The sequence below is a fragment of the Danio aesculapii genome, chromosome 21, assembly GCF_903798145.1.
Source record: "Danio aesculapii chromosome 21, fDanAes4.1, whole genome shotgun sequence".
In the NCBI taxonomy this organism is placed as follows: Eukaryota; Metazoa; Chordata; class Actinopteri; order Cypriniformes; family Danionidae; genus Danio; species Danio aesculapii.
Window position 1 is genome coordinate 7,475,155 of NC_079455.1, and position 18,324 is coordinate 7,493,478.

An 18,324-nucleotide genomic window follows, 5' to 3' on the forward strand; every position below is an offset into this window, starting at 1 on the left:
CCTAATTACCCTAACCTGCCTAGTTAACCTAATTAACCTAGTTAAGCCTTTAAATGTCACTTTAAGCTGTATAGAAGTGTCCTGAAAAATATCTAGTCAAATATTATTTACTGTCATCATGGCAAAGATAAAATAAATCAGTTATTAGAGATGAGTTATTAAAACTATTATGTTTGGAAATGTGTTGAAAAAAAAAAAATCTTCTCTCCGTTAAACAAAAATTGGGGAAAAAAATAAATAGGGGAGGCTAATATTTCTGACTTCAGTCTTTTAAAACAAACAGACACTCAAAAACTACTGTAAAACCATTTAATTTAAATGTCCATTTTTAAGGTTCCATCAGTAAACCCAACGTCCACATTTGAGCGCTGGCTGCAATGCAGTTACACAAAATGCAATACTGTTACAATAATATCTACCGAGTTAATGACAAAAAACACAAACTGGAGGGTGGAAATATCGACAAGCTTCAATGCTATGACTAGACAGATCAAAAAATAAAAAATACAAATAAATTGGTCAGTCTACTTTGATAGTTTATCTCATGTAAGTCAAGTAAGACCATTTAAGTGAACATACAAACTTACATCACACTATCCAGTTAGCATATTATGTTAGTGTTAAAACAAAACATGCATGTAAACATGACTCCTGTCCTTTATTGTTCGTTTTGGAGATTTGCAACGAAGCTGAAAAAGCGTGTTCACTTATAAACCTCGTTTTGTTTTTTTGTGCGGTTTGAAATAACATCTCTTTGGAATTCGAAGACATCCAAAACAAAGAATTATGCTGATATTGGAGATTTATTGCTCCTTTTGAGAAAAAAAAAAGACTGGTTTACCATCTTGTACCATTCAAAGCTCTTTATTAATTGATCATTAAGTATGGAAGCTTTTTTCTGCCATGTGATAAAACAATTAGACAAAAATTAGACATTTTTTTTTGTATTCCATAGCAGAACCAAGCTTCCATAAACACAGACACTAAAGCACAGGTCTCAAACTGGATTCATAGAGAGTCCCAGCTCTGCACGGTTTAGTTCCAACCCTAATCAAACACAGCTGATCCAACTAATCAAGGTGTTCTAGATTACAATACATGTAGGCTATTAAGCAAGTGTGAGTTGGAGGTGGCTGGAGCTAAACCATGCAGAGCTGCGGCCCTTCAGGAATCGAGTTTGATACCATTGCACTAAAGAGCTTTAAACGTCAAGCTGAAAATTTGGGGAAACAAAAACGACATCATATGCACTACTATTCCAATTAGATATGAACAAGAAATATTCCATATTACCAGTTTACTTATAGGAAGAAGTGTGGTCAGGCAGGAAGTGAGGTAAGAGGATCGTCATGCTTGCCTGAATGCTTTTTTACTGACCTGTTGAGGTAAACACTGTTTTTGAGGAGTACGAGTGCTAGAACTTTTTTCGTCCTCCAGTAACGACCCACTATAAAGACGCGTAGGATGATGGATGCAAAACAAAGAGAAGCTGATCTGCGAACAAGAGTTTCCAAACTTTTTTTTTTTTTGAGACGCAACTTCTCTTCAGTGCTGAAGATGTCATTGATTCTGCTTCTTTGAGAGGTACCTGTTGGACAAGAAAAGAAATGTATTATTTTTTCTGTCACGTTTTTATTTAAATTATTTTAGAATATGCTTGCTAATCGCATTACACTGTAAAACTTAATAGAGTTTACTTAAAGTCCATGTGAAATCTGATGTATAATACAGAAGAAAGCAATTCGAATTATAGATAATGTGGGAAATCTGGAGCATACAAAGTATTTTATTTTAATTCTGAAGATAGTTAAGGTTACTGATTTTAATAAAGGGATAGATGTAATCATTTATAAATTAAATTCATAAATTCTCTTTCACAGTTCAGTGACTGAAGTAAGTTAGTCATAACTTTGTCACAAAAGATTTTCCCATAGATTTTTTCAATAAGATTTTCCCATAGATTTTTTTCAATCAGGTTTAGAGCAGGACTCTAGTCTGGCCATTTCATTTTTTTCAAAGTTTTCAGCTTTAATGAACGCAGGAAAGAAAAAAAAATGTTACCAAAGGAGATTCTGATAATTGAACAATGTGAAATTGGGGGTAATGAGGTGGAATAAAAATAATATGATTTTATTCCTTCTTTTATTCCTTCCTTGTGAAATTAAAATACATTTTTCTGATGTATAATACAAAAGAAAGCAATTCAAATTATAGAAAATGTGGGACATTTGGAGCATACAAAGTATTTTATTTTTAACGCTGAAGATAGTTAAGGTTACTGATTTGATTAAATGGATAGATGTAATCATTTATAAATTAAATTAATAAAATATATAGTCTCTTTCACAGTTCAGTGACTAGTGAGTTAGAGCAGAACTCTAGGCTGGCCTTTCCAATGTTTACTAAAGGAGCTTTTGATAAACATTTGCATTCAATTTGCCATGTAGCTTTATTACTTCTGGTGCAGAAATCCACCAAACCATGACATTTTGTTACCCAAACACACACCTTCTGCCGTCATTTACTCACCCTTTACTTATTTCAAATCTTTATGAGTTTATTTCTTTTGCTAAATGCAAAAGAAGATACTTTGAAGAAAGCTGGAAATCTGTAACCATTGACTTCCATAGTGTTTGTTTTTCAACTACTATGGAAGTTAATGGTTACAGGTTTTCTGCTTTTTTCAAAATATCCTTTATGTTCAACAAAATAAAGAAACTCATAAGGTTTGGAACCACTTGAGGGCGAGTAATAATTTTCATTTTTGGTGAACTACTCCTTTCAATTTAAAACGTCAGAAGTTCTGTTTAAAGCTAGAAATAAATTACTTTCCGCAAAGCACACAAAAACTTTTCAAAGAAAGACTGGGTGGATATAATCTAAGAACATTTTAAGATATTGAAAATGTAGACAAGAAAAGTATTAAAAGCAATTATGGAGTAGTCTGGAAAAAAAGGTTAAAACAGTGTCCAGATAGGACAGTTAAATTTTTAAAAAGGAATATGTGGACGAATTTATTGTGAATATTTAGTTAGTGGATGTACCATGTTAAATTTGGCTTTGTTATTAAGAAAATATATAAATTAAGAACATACCATAGGTAAGGATAAAAGATGAAATCATTTGAATAATGTGGAATTGGGGGTAATGAGGTGGGGAAAAATATATCACGTCATTACCAAATGGTTAAAATCAATTGTTCTTTTTGAGATTACACATATTTAAAGATGTTCTGTTTATTATAATGAAATTTATGTGTTTGAATAATTGTTTTTAAGAGTTTAAAAGTGTGATTATACTATTTGAAATAAATCAAATCAAATGTTTTTAGATGTTAGTATATCTATAAGCTAGTCTAGTGTGTTTCAAAACAGTGACAAAATTCGCATTAAGATACAAACATCCAAAGATTGCAGTTCGCCTAAATCAGGGGTGTCCAAATTCGGTCCTGGAGGTCCGGTGTCCTGCAGACTTTAGCTCCAACTTGCCTCAACACACCTGCATGGATGTTTCTAGAAAGCCTAGTAAAAGCTTGATTATCTAGCCCAGGTGTGTCTGATTGGGGTTGGAACCATACTCTGCAGGACACCAGGCCTCCAGGACCGAGTGTGGACACCCCTGGCCTAAATAGATCATCAATTTTTTTTTGACATCACCTCATACTTTAGTTTCTCATCAAATATTTTGACCAATTAAATTCTTTCAAGTATCTGACATATCCCCCCCCCCCTTCAAGATGCTATTGCTATGTGCGCTTGAGCTCAACCACACTTTCTTGTCACTGTTTTGGAGCATACTAGCTTATAGATATCTTTAAAACTAAGAAACTAAAACTAACAAATAAAAAACTTTATTTTAATTTTAGAGGACTTGTAAAAGGCCTTTTAGAGACTGGCAGAAACCTTGAAGAAGAAAATAAAATGACATACTGTATACGGATTTCCACATTATGGTTTTCAACTTTTGATTTACTGTGTCTATGAGCCTGTTATATAGTTTTTGTTCACATCACCTTTCCCAGTGCTTGTGGTTGAGACCTGAGAAGTCATCAAGTTTAGCAATTTCCTTCAGATACTGAGACAGTTTGTAGAGCTCTTTGTCCTTCTCGCGGTTTAAATGTGCCTTCATGAAAGGTCTGATCTGTGACCGATACAAATGAAAAAATATGTTTAAAACCATAATATGCTTTCTTCTAAAACAGAAAACAAAGACAGAAGCTGTAATTGGACAAGGGTACTGGTAGGAGAATAAAATTCTTCAATTATGATTCCGTCTGTAAAAGTTCTGAATTAATTCTGAAGAATCTGGTGTGAAAAAGTGTTTGTCCCCTTACTGATTCCTTTTTTTTTTTTCCGCATGTTTGTCACACTTTAATCAAACAAACTCAAATATTAGACAAAGATAACACAAGTTAACACATCATGTAGTTTTTAAAGGAAGGTTTTTAAAACAATATCCAAACCTACACAGCCCTGTGTGAAAAAGTGTTTGAGATACTAGATATTATTAAACGTACTCCAAGTGTACTTATTTTAAAGAAGACACGCCTACAATGGCTTAAGAGTGTGGTACCATATTAAGTTTTGGATAAATATATCCATATTCGATAAAATATATTTGAAGAACATAAAAAAAATAAAAAATAAAAAAAAAGATATATATATATATATATTTGAATGGAGACTCCACCCCGAGTCTGTTCAGCTGATAGGGGCGCGATTCGGGGAAGCCCAGATCGATCTGTTTGCTTCCCCTGAGATTGCTCATTGCCAGTTGTTTTTTTCCCCTGACCGAGGGCTCTCTCGGCACGGATGCACTGGCCTCGGGACATTTCCCCCAGCGAGCCTGCTCGCGCAGTTACTGTGCAAGGTCAGGGAGGACGAAGAGCAGGTCTTGCTAGTTGCGCCCCTCTGGCCCAACTGGACCTGGATGTCAGAACTCTCCCTCCTCGCGATGGCCCTCGCCTGGCAGATGCCTTTGAGAGAGGACCTAATCTCTCAGGGACAGGGCACCATCTGGCACCCTCGCCCCGATCTTTGGAACCTCCACATGTGGTCCTTAGACACGAGGAAGACTTAGGTAACCTACCGACTGCGGTGGTTAATACCACAAGCATGCCTATGCCCTAAAGTGGAGTCTGTTCGCTGAATGGTGCGTCTCTCGCAGAAAAGACCCCTGAAATTGCCAGATCAGCGTTGTGCTTTCTTTCCTCCAAGAGAAGCTGGAGAGCAGGCTGTCGCCCTCCACACTCAAGGTTACGCGGCTGCCATCTCCACTCATCATGATGCAGTGGCTGGCAGCACCGTGGGAAGGCATAACCTCATAATTTGGTTCCTCAAGGGCGCTAGGCGAATTAATCCACCCCGCCCCCTCTCATGCCTCTCTAACAGACATCTGTAGAGCTGTGGGCTTAATACAACACTTAATACATTTGCAAGGTTTACGATCTGCGAGTGGAGCCGGTTTTCTCAAGGGTATTAGGTAACCCTTGGTGATTGAGGAAACAACTCGGTTAAGGTGCTGAAACACGCTTGCTATGCCATTCTCCCTACCATGGAGATACGTGCGCTTATTCACTCTGTCAGTAAGTTCCTTGCTTAGGTGAGCCCTGCAGAGATTCCTCCCAGCCAGAGAAAGTCACTTGCTGACCCATTACGTTGTAGGTCTGCCCTCTGGTCAGCCCGCGTTTTGGGTATAGGTGCCTGCTATGCGTGATCCCAACTAGGCGATCCCATATGCTTATTTAGCCACGGTGCAGTCCCCCCTCACAGGCGGACCCGTGTCTTCCCTCTCCGCTAACCATCTTATTATATGCGTAATCCGCCTTCTCAGGGCTAGTCCATATATTCTGCCATCATATCTCCCCAGTTGGGTAGCATGTGACCTTTGCAGTGTCCTCCCTATTGGCACTGCAAGCTTCCCTACGTACTGTCGTATTAAATTCCTAGAATTAACTAGACACTTTGCGGCTCCCGAAAAATATATCTAAATCCTTAAATCTTCTATTGAAGTGGGACAAGTAAGGGCCAGGGATCACGGTGGAAGACCGCGCCTCTTGATGATGCAGGTGTGCTCGTTTTCCAGACATTTCCCCATAAGTGGATTAATCCATTGTAGCATTGAAGTTCCCCATCTGAAGGGGAACGCTCTGGTTACTAAAGTAACCCTCGTTCCCCGAGGGGGGGAACAGAAATGCTATATTGTATTGCCATAATGACTGTTCCTTAGCTATGGAGGTGAAATTCTCTTCAGCTAAAAAAATGATGCCTCAGCCTTGCTCTCGCTGTGCTTATATTGCCTTGATTGCAATGAGCATCAGCTGCGCAAGCTGAAGCTGCCAACTCATTGGCATTTCATTGGCCCATTTTCATACTCTTTCAGATGATTGGCTTTCTGAACGAAATCCACTATAGCATTTCAGTTCCCCCCCTCGGGGAACGAGGGTTACTTTTGTAACCAGAGCGGTTTCAACTTTCTTCAAAATATCTTCTTTTGTGATCATCGTGAAAAAAAAACAAAAAAAAACTCACAAGCTTTGGAACTATTTGAGGAACAGTAAATAGTGTGTACGTTTACATTTTGGGTTAACTATGATGAGAAATGAACGTAAACCTCAAATAAAGCACACCTTCAGTCCATTCTGTGGATTCATGAGGAAGTTTCTTCCGATGTCATCAAACATGATTGTGTTCTTTCTGTTGTAGAATTCACTATATTTACCCCATATTACTCCCAAAGGCTTCACCTGTAAAGTATAAAGGAGACATTATGAACTAAGAGATCTAATGAGAAGCTTTTTTATTTTAAAGTGGAATATGTCTGACCTCTACGACTCCTCTTTTAGGTGTGTGTACAGTGATCATAGCTGCACTGTCCAACATGAAGGTGATCTTGTAGTTTGGGTTGTCCGTCACCCCCAATTCCTAAAAGACGACAGATAAAGCAGACATTTTAATTTGAGTAAAAGAGGTTATGGAGTTCAAAACAAACACACCAATCACCATACAAAATATATTCCAGCAGCAATTATCAATTTATTTATTTAATTTTTATAAGTCGTCCAATTTAAAAGCCCTCAATATACTATTAAACATGAAAATATCTGTTTAAGTATTGCTCTTGCGTTCGCGTGGGTTTCCTCCAGGTGCTCCGGTTTCCCGCACAGTCCAAAGACATGTGGTACAGGTTAATTGGGTAGGCTAAATTGTCCTTAGTGTGTGTGTGTGAATAAGTGTGTATGTGTTTCCCAGTGATTGGTTGCAGCTGGAAGGGCATCCGTTGCATAAAAACAAATGCTGGATGAGTTAGCGGTTCATTCCGCTGTGGCGACCCCGGATTAGTGGAGGGACTAAGCCGAAAAGAAAATGAATGAATGAATAAATTATTGCTCTTCAATATAGCTTTACTTGTCAACATCTGACTTTGATGACTAAACAGCAACAAAAGTAAATGGAGAAGTCCAAGATCTATCTACCTACAGTATCACCACAGACTAATGATACTTTGAGGATGTTTACCAAATGACTTTACACCAGTTATATCAAGCATATCCATTAAAGTAATAATTCTGTTATGATTTATGCACCTTTCACCTTTCAATTTCTTTGAATTTCTTTCCTCTGTTGAACACAAAAGAACAAACTTTGAAAAATGTTCAAAACTGGTAATTGACTTCCACTGTATGTGTGTCCTACTATGGAAGTCAATATTTACAGATTTCTAAAATTCTTCATAATATCTCCATGTAAGTGTGTTCCAAATCGCATACTTATACGCTACTAAAATGTCGTAGAATAATGCATGAGTAGTGCACTTACACTGAAAATACTGAAAAAGTGCGCTTTAAATACCCAGATGATGCACTTATTCAACTTTTAAAAAGTTAAACACTGTACTAAAGGCAGGTACTATCTGGCTGTTTATTTCACTAATGGACCCTTTGCTAAGCCACACCCAAAAACCACCATACACCAATCGTGGCTTAGCAACCATAGCTACCTGCAGGAGGCCTGTCAAGCTTATGTGCAAGGGAAACAAGCCAAAGCATTGTGTATATGGATTGTGCAAATCTGAAACCCACTATCCTAAAAGTTTGGACAAGGTGGTGGAATTGTTTTCCCTTTCCAAAACCTAAAACCCAAGGGGAGAAATGCCAGCGTGGATCAAACTGTGTGAGGGGCACTAAAAGAGCGGGGTTAAGTTGGTTTTGTTTTCGATATTCCTGACACATTCAGTGATAGACGGCAATAACTTAAAAACCTCTTACTGTAACAAGATCTAAACTGAGTTTCCTACAAAAATACAAAGCAGGTTGTGTTTCCCAGCTGTCTTTTTTTTTTTTTTTTGCTCGATATTATGAGCACTGCTCTGTTTAAGCCCTCGCAAGAGTAGTCATACTTATAGCAGTCATATTTCCATCTGTTTCAAGCTACGAATATTTGAAATTACATATCAACAGAACAAAACTGAGAAGTGATCACAATTTGAGCACTTGCAATTAATAAACTTCACCCGCAGCTGTTTTTCAGTCATTTATAACCCTCATGTCCATGTCAGAGCTACAGTTCACTCATGTTTTCGTCCGTCTTTTAGAGATTTAGTCATTGGTGACTGCGTTATAGCAGTTTAGTGTATGCTTTTATATTTGGTGTTGGATTAATATTTGATGGTAGGGAAAATCTATTTGTTCACTTCTGCCATTTATACTTTGATTTGCATTTTAATTTATTTATTTTTCCACTTAACTGCAAATTAGAATAGAATCTGTATAAAAAGCACACAAACATACTGACAGTTATAGGTACTGTACATTGTTATGGGTCAATGATGCTAACATTCGGCACAAATCCATCAATTTCCTCTTTCTGGCTGTTCTTTCTATGAATGAATTATGTAGAAGCACTTTCCATGCGTGTTTCCTCGTCGGTTAGTAACGATATATTTCATTGCACAACATTAGTCTATCAGGCTTTTTGGCTAAAAAAAAAAGAAGGGAAATCACAGTTCAATTTGTTATTAGATTATTTGTAAATATCACCTCTTCTGCTGTGCAAGAACTAAGCTGTTGAATGGTCAGGATATGAGGTGGCAAGGCTAACCTAGCTTCAATTTTGAATAAATTATTTTCTAATCGGTTGCCTATTATGTCGTGAATATACCCCTGTTATGCAAGCTACAGTCCTTTTTTGTCTGGCTTTCTCAGATATTTCGCCTGTACATCCAAAATGACTAATTATATCCCAGGCACTGTCTGACACCTGCGCATACATAATGTAATAAACGTGCCAGGCACGAAAGCTTGACAGGCGTAGTAACAGAAACTAAGAAAGGTGGGGTTTAGCGAAGGGTCAGTTTGTCAACTGTTAAACGTCACCTGGGAAATGGTTTGAATTTCCATTTAGTAAAAAAAGGTTAGTGTTCCTTTTGGAACACCACTAAACTCACACACTACATGGCTGAGTGTACAAGTGAATAGTGTGTAAGTGCATATTGTGCCATTTCAGATGCAACTGTTGTGTTCAACACACTCAAAAAATGACTTTTGCTGCTTGTTTAAAATACTTATTTGCAATTAGTTGAAACAACAATTCTTTAGGTTTTTTGGGGACAACTTAATTGTTTTATGTTGAATACGCTTAAATTTGTAACAAATATTAAGTTAACTTAATTGTAATGCTGTGTACACATCAGACACAGTACGCGCAGATAAATCGCACTATTCACGCGTAAATAGAGTGTGAACCTTTTGTGTTTACTCGCTTCATTTGCACGTCAAATCCGCTTCATTCGCACGTCAAATTCATTCACGGATTCGTGTCATGGGCAGGGTTTTTGTCTGCCCAGTGACTCTAACGTTGCTGCTAAATGGCTAACATAGATTTTATTGAGAGAATAGCTGTGTTTAAATGCTTTAGGAAGACTGAATAACAGCGTCAGTTTGTTTGGACCCGTCTCTGAGTACACTAGATCCATTCTGAGTTGCACTCAGCTCTATGAGTTCATCAACTCCTCCAGAAACTTTACCTGGATGATGGAGGCTTTCAGTGATGCCTCATTCACGCATGTCGCGCAGCAGGATGTCTATTCGCGTCTTTGCATTGACTTAACATGTAAATCACTCACTCTTGACGTCATAATCACGTCCCTACAAGAGCAAGCTTCTGATTGGTTAACATGGCGTGAATGTCCGCTGAAGTTCAGATTTTCCAACTCGAGCGAAATGTTTGATACACGTTCATTTGTACGAATCACATCATTCGTGCCGCCTTATTCGCGCGTTGCGCCGCAGGATGTCTATTCGTGTCTTTGCATTGACTTAACATGTAAATCACTGGCTCTTGACGTCATAATCTTGACCCTACAAGCGCAAGCTCCTGATTGGTTAACGCGGCGCGAATGTCCGCTGAATTTCAGATTTTCCAACGAGCGAAATGTGCGATACCCATTTATTCGCGGCACCTCAATCATGCGTGACGCTCCGCAAGGTTGTCTATTCGTGTCTTTGCATTGACTTAACATGTAAATCACTCATGCTTGATGGTTCTTCCACATCTGATGTGAACGCAGCATTATTAAGTGACTGTAGTGAGTCATAACTTTGTCACAAAATATTTTCCCATGGATTTTTCAATTAGGTTTACTTCAGGACTCTGGGCTGTCCATTTCATTATTTCCCCAATGTTTTCAGCTTCAATGAATGCAGGAAAGAAAACCAATGTTACCAAAGGAGCTTCTTATAAACATTTGCATTCAATTTGCAACGTAGCTTTATTACTTCTAATGCAGAAAACCACCAAACCATGACATTTTGTTCCTTAAGTTAAGCAATTGTGTGGAACCTAGCATCTTTATAGTGCAGACGAAAGAAACTCAAATTCTGAGTTTTTTAGTTATTTATTTAGACCTATCCCTTTAATGTGCCAAACAAAACAATGTTTTATGAAATGACTTACTTTCATTTTAGCATCAATCCACTTCATACTTGTTGCAGCTAAAAAGGAAATGAAAGAGAAACATTAGATCTGAGTCTCAAGCTTCTTAAGAAGAGTACCTGAACATCGATGGATGCTTACACCAGATGACAATATCAAAGTCCTCATATGCCGATGTAAGAAACTCGTGCAAGAATGGTCTCATCAGCTCCTGGCCCGTCTCTGCACATGACTTATGATCTATATATAAAGATGAAAACAAATAAAAACACAAACACACAGAAAATGTATACAGACAAGCCCAAAATTATTCATACTGTACATCTGGCAAATTCTGACTTAAATTTACTTTTATTCAACCAGCAATTATTTTTGGACCGAAAATGACACCGGCGTCCCCCAAAAGAAAATAAGACGATGTAAAAGAGGCATCGCTGTTGGGAAAATAATATTTCTCAGCTTTTATTTACATTTGACAAAAAAACTGAAGCCAGAATTTGCCAGGGGTATGAATCATTTCAGGTTTGACTGTACAAGGATTTGTGCTGCATGCGTTATCAGATTGTCTGTCACCACAATTTTGACTCACCAAAGAGCGTGTAGTCAATATCTAGAACAAGCAATCTTTTTCCTGGCCTTGGGGGATTTAACTCCTCAACTTTATAATCTTTCACCCGGCGAGCTATTTTGGCCAAATTCTCCTCCCTGCATGAAAGGAAGACAAATAGTAAACACAAAAATTTGTGTGCAGTCATTAAAATTGGAAGATGGAAATAACTTCAGTGCATAAGCTATAAAAACACACAAAGGTTCAACAAAGTGAGAAGCCCACACTGTAAATTACTACTAGTACTACTAGTAATAATAATAAAAAAAAAAATAGTTGGCCAAAAATCTGTTGGGGAGGTTACTTTGGAAAGTAATAGATTACAGATTACAAATTGCCTTGTTTATAATGTAATAAGTAGTGTAACTTTTCAAATACTTTATAAAAGTAAAGTAACTGATTACATCTGATTACTTTTTTGATTACTGAAAAAGTGGATATTTTCAACTAAAACATTTGCAAGCATTTATACAAAGCAGGTGTGGCTTTATAGTAGCACTGTGTTTACTGTTAGAATTTCAAAATCTTTCATCAAACTCGATCCTTGAGGGCCGGTGTCCCTGCATAGTTTTGCACCAACCCTAATCAAACACACCTGCTTGTAGCTTTCTAGTGATCTTGAAGACACTAATTAGGGTGTTCAGGTGTGTTTGATTAGTGTTGGAGCAAAACTCTGCAGGGACACCGGCCCTCAAGGATCGAGTTTGCCCATGCCTGGCCTAGACCTTATAACAATTTTTTATTATTATTTTGTAATTGTAATTTTTTTTATTTCTGTGGCATTTGCAATAAAAAAAAATACATCTAAGCTATTTTTGCAATTTTCATTTTTAAATCGAAGCAACTTAAATCCAAGTCAATCATATTTTAGGGTCCAATAAAACTGTCAATGAAACACGCAAGGCAGAATTGTTATGTTCAATTATTTACTGTAAATAATGTGCTGTACCAAACAGAAACAAATTATAGTATATAACCGAAAAAAAAAAAAAATCCAATAAAACCAGATGTTACACATTCAAAATACTTTAGTAATTTATAGCAAATAGTATATATATATATATATATATATATATATATATATATATATATATATATATATATATATATATATATATATATATATATATATATATATATATATATAAATAAATAAAACTCTTCATTAATAAATTACACTACATAATGTATTATCAATAGTAACTACCATAAACTAATAGTAATTACCATAGTATACTTTAGCCTTTACTACAGTAAACTATATATAGACCTCCTCTCCCTCAGTCAGTGTTGCCAGAATGGGCGGGTTAAAATGTTTAAAAAAGTTTTCTCGCAACTGTCACCCCCACCAACTCACTTTTTGTTTTTCTTTTTTCATCACCTTTCGAATCACTTATGATAGCCTACAGATGACTGGACGGTTGTTTCTGCATTTCGACGAGTTTTGAATAGTTTTTGGGCTGGAATCAGTCAGCTACAACTGGCAACACTGCCCTCGGTCATCTTTCCATCAAGCAAGTTTTTTGTGTGAGCACAATGATTGGTTGGCGACATCACCGACCAGAGCGAGATATTCCACCAGTCCTTACTTCATACGCACATCCAATAGCTCAGTTTGTCACGGGCATGAAAAATATGTTGCTGGATGAAGTGAAACTGAATTTAAAGCCAAAAAATTTAAATTGTTACACCCAAAATTACATGAAACTTGGAGAAAACGTGGCTAGTGTGATGACGCAAGACGTTAATCGACTTATGTGCTATAACATGTAAAACGGGATCATGAAAGGAACATTTATAAAGCAGCTCATGTAAACACCTTAATCATATCATTGTCTTATTCAGATTAAGGCAAATAATTTGATTACTGATGTCCATGTAAACGTAGTCACTGTTAAAAACAGTTGTGCTTCCATATACATTTTTATAGAAATCATGATTTCATGTCTTTTTTTAATGCTTCATGGTTGGGATTTTTAAAGCAACGGTAGTTCATTCTCCTTTTTCCCCATATCATGAAGTACATCCAAATGAAATGCTCCTGAAATTAGAAAAACAAATGTTGGGCAATGGATGAGTTCACCCTTCGTGAACCAATTATATTATTGGAAGATGGTCATCGCTAACAAAGTGGAGAAAGACTGATAATGAATGGATGAAGGCAGAGAAGAATCAAGACATGGCCTGATAGCCCCGCCCTAAAGATATTCCATGTTACCAGAAGTCATTTAGAGGGGGGAGGCAGGTTGTGATATTTGATTAAATATGTAGTGCACAGATAAATCATTTAACAAGCACTACTATATTCATATAAAAAATAAGAAAATTATTTTTTATTTCATGCTGACTTTAAATAACAGTTCTTATTTCACAAAAAAAAAAAATCACATAAAATGTAAACGTATAAACACAAATAAATGAGTGAATTAAAAAAGAAATGGGCTTTACTGACCTGTTTTCAACCTCAGTCACTTCCTCTTCAATGTCAAAGTCATTGACAACATCATCATTTTCTGGTGGAGGCGCCAACACATCTTCCTATCAAAAAAATATTTTTTTTAATACCAAAATAACCAAAATAAGCCATTCACTCAGTGGTGACTACATGAAAAAAAATATTAAAGATTAAATTTTAATAAATAAAACTAGAAAATAAAATTACCCACCAGACTTTCCTCTCTGGTGCCCATCATCATAATTTTAGTATTGGGCTTCAACTTCAAGTCACCCAGTTTGACATCATCATCTGCTGGTTTACCTGACAAAATAAAGTTTCTTTATACAGAAATCTTTATACAGAAAAAGTGGCACAGAAACCAAGCCTGAACCAGCATCCATTTTCAAAAATTTGTATTTACACAAAATGTTTAAAAGCATCTTTACTGGGGATACCGCAGTTCTCAGTATAATACCATTTGGTATGACCTCAAAGGTTCAATGCGCATATAGATATTTTTTTTTTAGGTTTGCATTAAAATAAAAAAAATAATTAGTCTCCCCATACAGTTTGATAGAGCGCATGAACCCGGAAGCTGCTTCACGTGACGTCGAACTTAACAAGCGGATTGGTTATTCTTTTTTTATCTAGTAGTTAACTGAACAATGAAAAATACATTAGAATTAGGATACAAATTATAGCAGAGTTATATTTTGCCCAACTTTGCGATGATGATTTGTTCCGCTCCTTGGAAAATAAGGATTTAATGACTGCTTGACTGCTTCACAGCTGCTGGCAGCATGTTCAGGCGAAGTGTTTAATAGCAACGTTGGCTGGAAAATATACATTTCTCTTTCAAAGAAAATATCTTAATATTAAAAAGAAATCATATCTTTGATCCAAAATTGTCACCTACTGTACAATAGAACTAAATGTATTTTACCACTTTTCGAGTCTAACAGCATCCATGCACAGTATATGAATAATAAAAATAATTTAATGTTACAATTTCTTAATACCTGAATGCTTTTAAAATCATCGTCTCAAAAACACATGCAAATGATACACTTTAATACAAACTCAACATTGCATTTCCTGTGATGTGACTATTGCGAATGATCACATTGTGATGTCAATTTTATTTGAATAATGACCTATTTGACAGTATTTTTTTTTAACATATGAATATATCATATACTCAACCATACCGAAACAGTGACCAAAAACTGAAAACCAAACCCAAGTCTGTATAGTTGCACCCCTAATCTTTACTCTGAATTCCGAGCAGACTTAGACCTGCTTTAGTGGCACCTTAAATTGGCTGCGTAAAGATAACTTAAGATATTTTTTTTATTTAATTTCTCCTTCTCCGAATTTGCCTAATGCGGTTTGGACATTGCTACTGTTTTCAGTGGCGCTCACCTTTCAGTTTCAACCCCAGGAGCTTTTGTCTTTCTGGCAGGACTCCCGTGAGTGATTTAATGGACTGTTTCAGATCCAGCACAGTGTCCTCCTCGGACAGCGTATTAATGGAGTACTCCTGCCCTCCCCACTTGATAATAACCGAAACTGACATGCTGGTGGACGAGCTGTGAAGGACAGTTTTCAGTTATTCATCAGCACGTCATAAACCACAAACCACCCTTGTGTATGATACATCAAAATATAGATCAAATGTTTAAAAAGGACCCACCTCGAGGAGTATATACAATATTTGTCATTGATCTAATTGAAAGATCTTGTATAAAACAAACAACTTATACAACCAACAGTTAATACACTTCATTGAATTAATTTTCTTTCGGCTACATTTATATACACAACTCCTTGACTTTTCTGATTTTGACTGTACTGTAAAGATGTCCACCTTCTGTGAGTTGTTTTGATATAATTATTATTGTGAAAAGCGCTATACAAGTAAATCTAAAGCGAATTTAATTAAATATGACCTGCTTTTAATCAGTGTTGTTATCTGTATGGTTTTATCTGTATGTGTAAATGGAATCAAACATATAATATGTCAAATTGAGGTAAAGTTGGATTTATTTTCACACATTCAGACTTTCTCCTTAATAATATAACTTCAGAAAAGTATTCTTTGTACTTGTACATTTTCTGATGATTTTTGGAAACAGGTTTGGGGGTTGATTCTTGATTTATTTTACAAAATAATTAACTTTGATTCTTTTTTTAATTGTAAGATTGTGATTCTTGTGATTCATGATTCTTTTTTTAATTGTAAGACTGGCTGATACACTCGATAATGCTGTAGTTGATCATTTTTCATGGGAAGTTTCACAGACACAAGGCAAAAGTATTGTCTATTACTCCCTTCTTCAATTTTTTCTGTAAAGATTTAAAAATATTTTATACGTGTATAAATATATATTATTAAAAGAATATAATGATGAATAGAGGTGATTGAAAAAGGATGAAATGAAGAAATTTCAATGAATGGTTGTTTGCAGTACTGTGTATTTCTTGGGTCTCTGTTATAAAATGTAAATGTGTAAATGGAATCAAATATATAATATGTCAAATTGAGGTAAAGTTGGTTTTATATTCACATATTCAGACTTTCTCCTAAATAGTATAACTTCAGAAAAGTATTCTTTGCAAATTCTAAATGGTGAAATTATATTAGCAGACAATGACTATGAAAGTACAACATTGTTTACGGTCAAGTAAATAGGGCTAATGGTGTTTTCAAGTAATGCTTGCATGTGATTTTAGACCCAATATTAAAAGTACCATGGTAAACAATATGGGGAGCTTGTCATAAGTTGTTACTGAACGAATGTGTGAAATATAAAACCAACTTTACCTCAATATATGTCAAAGATGCTAAAAGGATAAAATATGTCTCATGTAAAGCTCATATCATTCATTCATTTTCTTTTCGGCTTAGTCCCTTTATTTATTTGGGGTCGCAACAGCGGAATGACCCGCCAACTTATCCAGCATATGTTTTACGCAGCGGATGCCTTTCCAGCCACAACCCATCTCTGGGGAACATCCATACACACATACACCACGGACAATTTAGCCTACCCAATTCACCTGTACCGCATGTCTTTGGACTGTGGGGGAAACCGGAGCACACGGAGAAAACCCACGCGAACGCTTGGAGAACATGCAAACTCCACACAGAAACGCCAACTAACCCAGCCGAGGCTCGAACCAGCGACCTTCTTGCTGTGAAGCGACAGCACTACCTACTGAGCCACCACGTCACTAAAGCTCATATGTCTCGTGTAAAAAGAAGAGATAAGCAAAAGAAGAAATAAATTTAAGTAATAGACGAATGATGTATGTGGTAAAGGGTGGGAAAATAATAAGCTTGCACTGCATCCTGCTCCATTTTCAACCATGTTGAATCATATTTTTTGCTAAAGATATTTTATGTATCATATTTCTGTTTGAAAATAAATAAATCAAATCAAACAGCTTGAGATCCTTGGATGTGGACTATTTTAGATTTACACATTGAGATATCGATGAATGAACCATATATTGTGGAGCCCGAATAATCAATGTTGCTGATATGGTATTAAAACTTAAATAAATATATAAATAAAATTAACATGTAGATTACCTTGGCAACACTACACCAACATAAGCAACAGTAGAGGTCCACTGGTGGTCAATACACAAGACAAATGGGTCAGGTGCTACATATCTGTAAATAAAAATAAAGCAAAAAACAACCTCATTAATATATATTTATATATATACTCAAAGCCTTTCATAAACAACTGTACAGACTGTATAGCATTACATATCCAAATGTTTACTGTCTACATGTAAGTGTAGCTAAAACGATTTATATGTTTTTGAAGATCTTGATGAATGGATCTGGAATGTTGATGCTTGAACAAGCATGTGCATTAGCTACTTAGCTTTTTTTGAACTCATTAAGTTATTTTGCATGCTTAAAGCATTAATTGGGTGTGATATAGCTGTCGTAACGACGCTGTTAACTTCTCTATTCGTTTCATCCAGTAACAATCTAAACCACGCTGGGAAGAAGAATAGGGAAAGGTTTCTCACTTACATAAGAGGCAGTTCATTCAAAGCTCAGGCTGACTGCTTTGGGTACCACAAGATTTGCTTTGTGCTTCTTCTCTCTGCTTATGACGGCCTGTTTACTGCGCTTACTGCCACCTGTCGGTTAAGAGTTTCTCGTGTAGTATTTTTTTATTTCTCCTTTAATGCCGTTGTTTTGTTTTCCTAAGTACTTAACATTGACAGGGAAACCTTTGCGTTTATGTTTTTGGCGTGTTTTGAATTGAATTTACAATTTGTGCTACTTAATAAATCGATTTTATTGGTTTCATTGTAAGCGGCGT

General features: G+C 36.2%; 1 protein-coding gene across 1 annotated transcript; it reads right to left on the reverse strand.

Annotated features, from left to right (window-relative positions):
- Positions 1-295: 295 nt before the first annotated feature.
- Positions 296-18,100, reverse strand: ublcp1 (ubiquitin-like domain containing CTD phosphatase 1). Its single transcript, XM_056446500.1, has 12 exons — positions 18,030-18,100; positions 17,571-17,654; positions 15,398-15,564; positions 14,205-14,296; positions 13,991-14,076; positions 11,521-11,636; positions 11,073-11,171; positions 10,953-10,990; positions 6,825-6,923; positions 6,629-6,745; positions 4,013-4,140; positions 296-1,588 (listed from the first exon to the last, which is right to left on the reverse strand). Exons 3-12 carry the CDS (start codon positions 15,549-15,551, stop codon positions 1,561-1,563), a joined length of 957 nt encoding a protein of 318 aa, XP_056302475.1. The 5' UTR covers positions 15,552-15,564; positions 17,571-17,654; positions 18,030-18,100; the 3' UTR covers positions 296-1,560.
- Between the last annotated feature and the right edge of the window lie 224 nt (positions 18,101-18,324).